The sequence below is a fragment of the Carassius carassius genome, chromosome 23, assembly GCF_963082965.1.
Source record: "Carassius carassius chromosome 23, fCarCar2.1, whole genome shotgun sequence".
NCBI classification, from domain to species: Eukaryota; Metazoa; Chordata; class Actinopteri; order Cypriniformes; family Cyprinidae; genus Carassius; species Carassius carassius.
The window spans coordinates 30,176,250-30,184,718 of record NC_081777.1 but is presented as its reverse complement, the minus strand read 5'-3'; the positions used below and the strand labels follow the sequence as shown (position 1 = coordinate 30,184,718).

Below are 8,469 nucleotides of genomic sequence, written 5' to 3'. Positions count from 1 at the left end.
GGAAGAATCGTTTCCAGTGTCTCCAAAATACACTGCGGTTTGAACCTAGGAGGTGCTGCATTGTTATTATTGCAACAGCAGTGCTTCATATTTTTCTTAAACAGTGTGGCTGCCCAGACCCTGATATTGAAGATGATGATGACCAACATGTCCCTATCGCTGAGCTAGCCAATGACAGAAATGGACTTGCTTACAGAGATGCTTTTGCTTTGCAGCACTTCCCATAAATTAGCCTTGAGTGATACATAAATGATTGGCATAGACAGGTAAAAAAAATTCAGGAAATAATTTAACTGAGATTTTGTTCTAAGGACAATTGACACTGCTGCTGCTTCATGTCTCTCTCTTTCATAGACAACTCAAGATGAAGATTTTTCATTTTGACTTCATGTTCTTCTTTTAAATATTGTAATTTACGTTCATGGAACTCTATGGCAAGTTTCTCATGAATGGTCATCCTTTTCCCTCTTGACCTGCTGCCTGGATTAGAGACTGCTGGATGCTGACTAATGCTACTGCAGGAGACTGGATGCTGCTGCATGTTGGTGCTGGCTGCGGCTGGATTCATTTGAGCATCTTGACTGTTCCCTGCGCCCCCCAAGTCCTGTGTCAAGATCAGGTCATCTTTGTATGGGAAAAAAAAGTAGCATTACATTTGACTTCAACCATAAAGGTCATTACATAATTTTTGTTACAAGACATGACTTGCATTTAATTATGTTGGATGGGATAGCACGTTACTGTAAATGAGACGTGTCCTATCAAATGAGTCTTTGAAAGATTCCTCACCTGAACTGTCCAAATGGTCATCATCTGGAATACCTTCCAGGGGTTGCTGACTTTCAATAATCCCAGCCAACAAGTCCCCCAACTCCTCTGTGTCTGGTGGAACTGGGAGTCCCCCACCTGTCTTGAAACGCTCTTGACGCGTAGCAGCAGTTGTTTTTTTCAGGTTTATTTTTATGTTTTTCCACAGGACCTTTACAAGATAATATATACTCTGAAGTAGGAGTTCTATATAATATTATTTTCTTTTTACATTTAAGTAATGAAAACATTTATAATTGACTGATTTGTAAGAATGGGGCAACAATAAATCTTACCTGAACTTGTTGGAGTGTCCGTTTGGTTACTTTTTCATTTGAGTTTAATTCATTCAATTTGGAAATCCATGCCGCCTTCTTGTTTTCTGTACCTGAATCATGCTGTTTGTTTTCAATTACAGGATAGTTTGAGACAATTGGTTTAAAAAGGGTCTTCTCAAATTCACTGAAGTTTTTTGAGCGTTTTCTTCGGCCTTGGTTAAGTGTAGTGACTCCTGTTCCACACACTCCTTAAGACTAATGAATTACAAGTATTCTATACCAGGTTTTTTTAGCAACCTCTCATTAGCCACATGTGCATTCCATTAATCTAATCGGGTTTCCAAAAGATGATCTCACTGGTCCATGGTTACCTTAATCTGAGACTCTGTAGTCTAGAACTAGTTAATCCAAATTTAAGCAACATCTCAGAAAGTCAGTTGTTTAGTGTGGATTAATTTAAGTAGATTAGCCTAGTCCTGGTTTATTTTAAGCCCTTAACGGGAAACTGGGCCTTTGTGTTAGAAGAATAGATTTACAAAACTAAATAATATAAAAAAAATACAACATTTTATATAATGTAAAATACAATAACATAAATTACATTTTTTAGGATCTTCAAAGTGATTTAACCATTTCTTCTTAATTTTTGAACCTTTAAATAATAGTGTCCACATAGCCTTATATAGATATACACACACACAAATAAAATATGATGTCAAAATAGAAAATATCAAATAACATCAAATAAAATTTTGCAAAACTATTTTTAGGATCTTTAAAATGCTCCCTGTGGACCATGTGCTTATAAATACAAAAACTATATATATATATATATATATATATATATATATATATATATATATATATATATATATATATATATATATATATATATATATATATATATAAAAAAGAACAAGAAAAGGAAATTCATTTGGATTTTGGAATAGTAAGAGAAGCAAGTTAAGGATGACAGATTTTTTGAGTAATCTATCCATTTAAATAAGACAAACTATGCATCATATGAGAGTATCGTAAGAGTAACTGAAAAACTGCCTGATTTAAATTAGTTTTATGCAAATTTGTCAGCACAAACAGTGTCAACATTTTAGTTCCCCTGAGGTGATTGAGTCAGGGAATTCATGAACTCAGTCCCCACGGTGCTCAGAGGACAACCTAATAGAGACACAGCACAATTTAGCGTAATGTTTTCATAAGGTCATCATGCTACACAAACACTGGAGACAGTGCTATTTGCTCATGGAAGCCATCGATTCCCTTTGCACTGTGTCAGTGTTTACTGAAGCGCTAGTCATTTATTTCTCAGGTCAGAGGAAAAAAATGAACATTCAAAACAAGCATTGTTATCTCTGCACTACCAGCGTTGCGCTAATATCGACATTATAATTACCGACCTCCATCGAATCCTCACTAATGGCCTATTATAATTATTAATAACTTGTTTCTCCTCATAATGGATCATTAGGTGATCAATGCACATGCATTATTGAAATTGGCAAGCCTTCACATCTGTCCAGACACATTGGACAGTTTTCCTGTTCCAGCAGCTTTGTATGTCACCTCTGTTCCCTCACAAGGATGTTTGGAGGAGATGAAATGCCCATGGCCTCAGCTTGCTCAGCGTGTCCCATTAACATCGCCACAGAGTGCAGCAGGTATTGGAAACTTGACAAATATTCCTCACAAGGTCCTGCATGTTGAGGCTGATTCATGGGCTCTGTCACAGAGGAATGCGCTGAAGAACTCATGTCACTCACGCCGCCATCCTTTGAAAAATGAAACGTGCGGCTCACTTTTTCACAATCCGCAACATGAATCTTAATGTCCTGCGTCCCTCTCTGAGCCAGCACTGTGCATCTATCTATAGCTGGCTGTAACTCATTTCAAATTAAGTTCATATTCAGGAATTCATCTGCAATTAAAGTAATTCTCAATTCATTTCTGAAAGATGCACAGTCCTGCTCCTAGCATCTGTTGCTATAGTTTACTTGAGAGAGTTCTCGGACTGACTTGTGCTCTGCTTGACTTGGTTGTCTGGAGCCAAGAAACAAAATGAGATGTCTTCTGACCAGATTCGGCCACCTGGTGAGAAGGTTTCCGCATGACCGGTGGAGCGCCGAGAGACTTAGCAGTGTCTTTTTACTTCGGTAACCGACAGGTGTTGAGTTTAGCCCAGAGAAAAGTATGGAGTACCGTCAGATTCAGCTCAGAGCAGATGTTAACAGGCTGATGGCTCATCTCAGAGGTTTATGAGAGAATTAGGTGGTTTTCGTTCAGCTGTGAATGAGGCCAGATGCCACCATGAGGGAAATTAAAGGGGAGTGTGGAACTGTTGAAGACTTGCCATTAGAAGAATTGTTTGCCGTTGTCGGCCGTGCAACTTTTGGAGTTTGATCCAGTCAGTAATACCACAGTGATAGCAGAATTGGTCAAGGTTTCCTCAGGGAAAGCTACAGACAGATTGAAAGATTGAATCCATTCAGTGGTGCAAATCAAAGTTCAATGGGGTCAGCCCGGTTGCTGCATGAGGTTTACCTCGCTGCCATTTCTCTCCCCTGCGTCGCTCTGACACTTTTTTTTGCCTTTTTACCCATTAGAAGCAGCTGTCAGCAAAGCCCGAAAACACATTTTGTGTCTCAAAACTAGATGAGCATATAGAGTTAAGCAGACAGGCCACGGCACAGTGGCTGAAATACAGGCTGTTTCCCCTGATAAAGCCCATCCACATATCAGCAGCGAAGATAAATCGCAGGCAGCCAAAGCATGCTCACCAGCCGCACGAAAAGCTCTCGCTCACATATATAAGCTATTCGCTAAGTGTTCCAGAAAATGAATAGATCTCCATGCACACACTAGCCTCTACACGTAAACACACACCGCAAAGTTGTGGCAACTTTCTGATTCAGCAAGAGCGACTGGGCTTTCTAGGAGCAGACGTTTCATTCTTGTTATTTCACCAGTCCAGAGCCTCTCCTTACAAAAGAGACGGCTGCGAGATAAAGACGCCCAATATTGACATTCAAGAGCAGGCCTGGATAATACATCATCCCAGAAACCCATTTTCAGGTGCTGGATAAATCTACAGGGGTTCTTTTCACCGTTTGGAGGGCCGCAGCTGTGTAGAAGAAAGCACCACAAAGAAACAGGGAAGGCAAGTAGAGTCACTTCCTCCTTCAGGGGCCTTCGGTCAACGAAAAATCAGACTTAACCGACTTAGACACACTCTTGACACTTGGAGGAAAGCGGTTTTACTTCTTCCGTTTTTTGAGAGGAGAGGTGTTTTTGAGGGTTTCTTTAGTGAAGCGTCAGTAACGAAAGCACTATGATGAAGCTGAAAAATAAAGGTTTAGACTCCTAAAAATAAAGGGTTTCACAGTTATGTCACAGAAGAACCAATTTTGGATCATTCTGTGTCCGATGGAGAGAATTAAATAGGATTTTTTAAATTTTTGTTGCTTTATTTTGGCATTGATAATATTTAGTTTCTATATCTGTATTTAAATAAGCAGACGTGGATGAGGCTTAAAGAGAAAATTAGCACATTTTTAGATATTATTATATCTTATAATTCCTAAATTAATAATAATGCAAATATAAATTATTTTTCATTTGTACTTTTCATGTAAAATAAGCTAAAAGGTAGAAAAAGGGTATTTTTTATAGGTATTTTTGTCTTTATTATTATCAACGTTGACAACTGTTATGCTGCGTCATGTTTTTTTTGAAACTGAGATTCCTTTTTTTCTGGATTCCTTGATCAATAGATGAAGAAAAACAACAACAACAACAAAAAATAATATTATATTTTGTAAAATGTAAAATCTTGAAATTTGAATGGAATTGTAAGAAATTTAAATATTTATTTAACATTTTCTGACATTGCATGTTACAATCTTACAATCCACCCCCCCACCACCCCAAAAAAAAAAAATATCTTTATTACTGCATTAGTGTTTTATTCGGACATATAGAGTATGTTCCTTTACATATTCCTGTGACTCAGTGGTAGAGTATTGTGTTAGCAGCGCAAAATATTGTGGGTTCAATTTCACAGGGAACACACAAATTTTTTATTTGTTTATAGGCAGTATCCCATCATTGTCCAGCAAAAAAAGCAGCATTCTGCCAATCTCATCATTCTGTGTCCCTGGGCGACAAAGAGGAAGGAAGACTGACGGTTACACTACCATCTAGTGATAAAGAGGCAAGGAAAAGCGCTATGAAGTTTATTCCTCCTCTCTGACAGCCTCACACACACTCAAACACATGTGTCAGACCTCACTAAATAACACAGAGGAGAGAGCCAGAGGCTGAGGTGAAGGTCAGTCACAGTAATAAGACAGCACTTCTCAATAACAACCTTCACAAACCTCAATTTCTACAAGAATGAGATTGGGCAGGATGTAGCAAGCCATGCGACAGGCTGGACGCTGACGTCTTCATCCTATAGAAGCTGGTCGTGACCCAGACCTCCTGCGGTGTCCTTAAGCCCATTGAAAGAGCAGACCCACACACATAGACATTTTATTGATGTTTGAAGCATTGGTCTCAAGAGTGAGGACAGATAGTTTACTGTTGTTATATATACATTTTTTTTTTGCCTCAAAATGTGCTAATTGCAGTTTTACCGTGCTGTTTAAATGGATGCACTTGACATTCCTTGACGTCCCATACATTTACACAATAATTATTCATTCTTCATCAATTTTCATTCCAGATTCCTCAGTCCATGGTCTATTAATCTGACAATATGTTCTATTTGCCATGTGCTAATAATACCTTAAATGCTTCCATTTAAGCACATCTAAATTCAGCCTAAAGACTCAATGAAGTCAATTTTAGTTGCTTTTAGTCCATGCCTGTTAATTTTAAGATCATGTGTGTATTTTATTTTTTATTTTTATTTTTTTTATTTTTTTTTGTTTTGTTTAGTTTTTTATTTGTTTTGTTTTGTGTTTGTTTTTGGTTATTTATTTATGAATTTTTTTTTATTCCTTTTGTTTTGTGTCTTGTAATTCATTTGGTTTTGTTTGTTTTTGTCTTGCATTTTCGTTTTTTTACCTATTGAAAAATACATATAATTAAATGTATTTGAAATACAATTATTTCATGTTAAGTATAGTATAAATGCACTTACATATTTATGTGCTTAAAAATACCCTACATTTGGTATGCTAAACTGGTATACTTAAAGTCTGCTAAATTGCAACAACTAATTTTGTACGAAATGCACTTAAATTGCACAGAAATTTTTCTGAAGTCCAACTAAAGATATACTGAAGTATATTTGATTGTGCTAAAGTGGAACTATTGCAATTATATTTTATTAAATATTACATATCTTTCATTTAAAACATTTTTTCCATATTATTCATATTGTTCCAAGATCATACAATCCTTGTCAATAGTGACATTTAAACACATTTTAGGCATAATATGAAATATGCATTGTGCTCAAGTAGTACTCAAAATAAAAAGTTTTTATTTTTAATTTTTTTTTTCCAAATTATAATTTTTATATTAAGTCTTGAGTGATATGCGAGTAAACTCTATTTGGTATGAAATAAATGTATTTTAAATATATTATTTTTTTGCTAGGAATGTTTGCTTTGCTTTGTTTGGTTTTGTGTTCTTTCTTTCTTTTTTAATTTTTAATTTTATTTTTATAAACACTGCCCTGCAGAAGAAATGATGTGGATTTGTTTTCTATATTTTTCTTCTTTTTCTTTTTAATAGTTATTTTGTTTGGTTATAAACTTCTTTTTTCCCCTCTAAATCTTTTAGGTATAGTTAATGCTGTCAAACATTTATGGAGATTTTAAAAAATACATCATTCCAGTTCATAGAACTCACATTTCCAGGTTGTTACTTTGTTATAAAGAAGTTTAGAATGATATGTGAGCCAAAGTATTCTGAAACATATTGATAATCATTTTAAAAACTGTATTTCACCATCTTTTAGCAGTTCTGCCCTATTGATTTTTGTCTTTTATTTTGTCCTATTGAGTATTCGCCTGTTCTCTCCACCTTTTTTATTGAGCACCGCAGTGAATAATTTAAAACACTTTTTTTTTTTTCAATGAAGCTCTCCCTTTATGTTCTTGAGTTATAAAAAAAAATAGTCAATCTCATGGCCAGGGAGCTTAAGTTCTACCGCATTGCAGTCTTAAAACAATTCAAATTAATGTAGGTTTTTATTAAGCAAATGACCACCTGATCCTTAATGACCCAGTTAGGGATGACCAAACATGAAAAAAACAAAACAAAACACAATTCTTTAGATGAGAGGCAGAGAAGAGATGCAGGGATATTAAGCACCATATGAAAGTGAAGGGGAAAATGTGCTGTATTTGACAGAAGCCTCATAGGAATGGATGTTTCTTGGCTTCTCTTACTGTAAATCACAGATTGGTCCACAGAGAAATTTGGTTAATAGTGTAGTCAACATTGTTAATATGTTGGCCACTGGATGCAGACTGCAGAGGGCCTCCAATATGTTTCAGTGGAATTGTAAACACATTTCCAAGTGCTTATAGTTTGTCAGAAGAATAATAGCAGTTCATTTGTGGTGAATTATTACATGCACAACACTTCACTGATGAGCCGAGTTCTGCAAAACCTCAAGAGGCGGCACATGGAAGCGACTAACAGACTGTTTTTGTTTGTGTACTACCACATTAAATGACGAGCATCATTTACTGTGAATGCGACCATGCAGTGGTCCTGTAGTCTATTACGAATTGACTTGGACTTGTTTTAAACTGCTGTGTGACCTCGGTGACCCTAATTACATACCTGTGCTTCCTACCACAGTCTTTTAATTAATGCAAATAACGGCACTGCTGAGTGCAAGTGCTGCTTTCATAGTGTCAGTTTAAGGGTTTCTGTGATGTAGCATGTGAAAGGTCACTGATATGTTTATGAGCTGCTTTGCATTGCTTTATGGAGAGGAATTTGGTAGAGGGTATATTGGGAAATATCATAGCAGAACTATAAAAAAAAAAAAAAATATATATATATATATATATATTAGTGGTGGGCATAGATTAATTTTTTTAATCTAGATTAATCTCACTGTGATCTTGAAATTAATCTAGATTAATCTAGATTTAAATGGCTCATTCGAATTCTGCCGAAGGCATTCAGAATATGTGTGTTACCCAAATAAAACTGACAAACAGTAAGTCTTTGAGAAGGGGTTTATCAAGCTAGGTGGTGCATTAGAAAAGGGGCTCATATCCTGTTTCCAAAATGCATCACAAAGTGCTTGAAAAAGCTGTAAACTAATCCCACATTGCACAAGGTGCAAACAACCTTACGCCTGTTTCACACATACTCTGTCTGTAGTGCGCATGCGTTGCAT

At 36.1% G+C, this 8,469-nt stretch overlaps 1 protein-coding gene across 1 annotated transcript; it reads right to left on the bottom strand.

The window, feature by feature from the left end:
• Nucleotides 1–274: 274 nt before the first annotated feature.
• Nucleotides 275–2,854, bottom strand: LOC132101831 (uncharacterized). Its single transcript, XM_059507046.1, has 5 exons — nucleotides 2,667–2,854; nucleotides 2,245–2,261; nucleotides 1,104–1,318; nucleotides 790–979; nucleotides 275–624 (listed from the first exon to the last, which is right to left on the bottom strand). Exons 1-5 carry the CDS (start codon nucleotides 2,852–2,854, stop codon nucleotides 290–292), a joined length of 945 nt encoding a protein of 314 aa, XP_059363029.1. The 3' UTR covers nucleotides 275–289.
• Nucleotides 2,855–8,469: the final 5,615 nt, after the last annotated feature.

Coding starts and splice junctions, on each gene's coding strand:
- LOC132101831 (XM_059507046.1), bottom strand. CDS start 2,854: ATGAGTTCTTCAGCGCATTCCTCTGTGACAGAGCCCATGAATCAGCCT. Junction 980..1,103: donor GGACACTCCAACAAGTTCAG/GTAAGATTTATT, acceptor TATCTTGTAAAG/GTCCTGTGGAAAAACATAAA. Junction 625..789: donor TGACCATTTGGACAGTTCAG/GTGAGGAATCTT, acceptor TCCCATACAAAG/ATGACCTGATCTTGACACAG.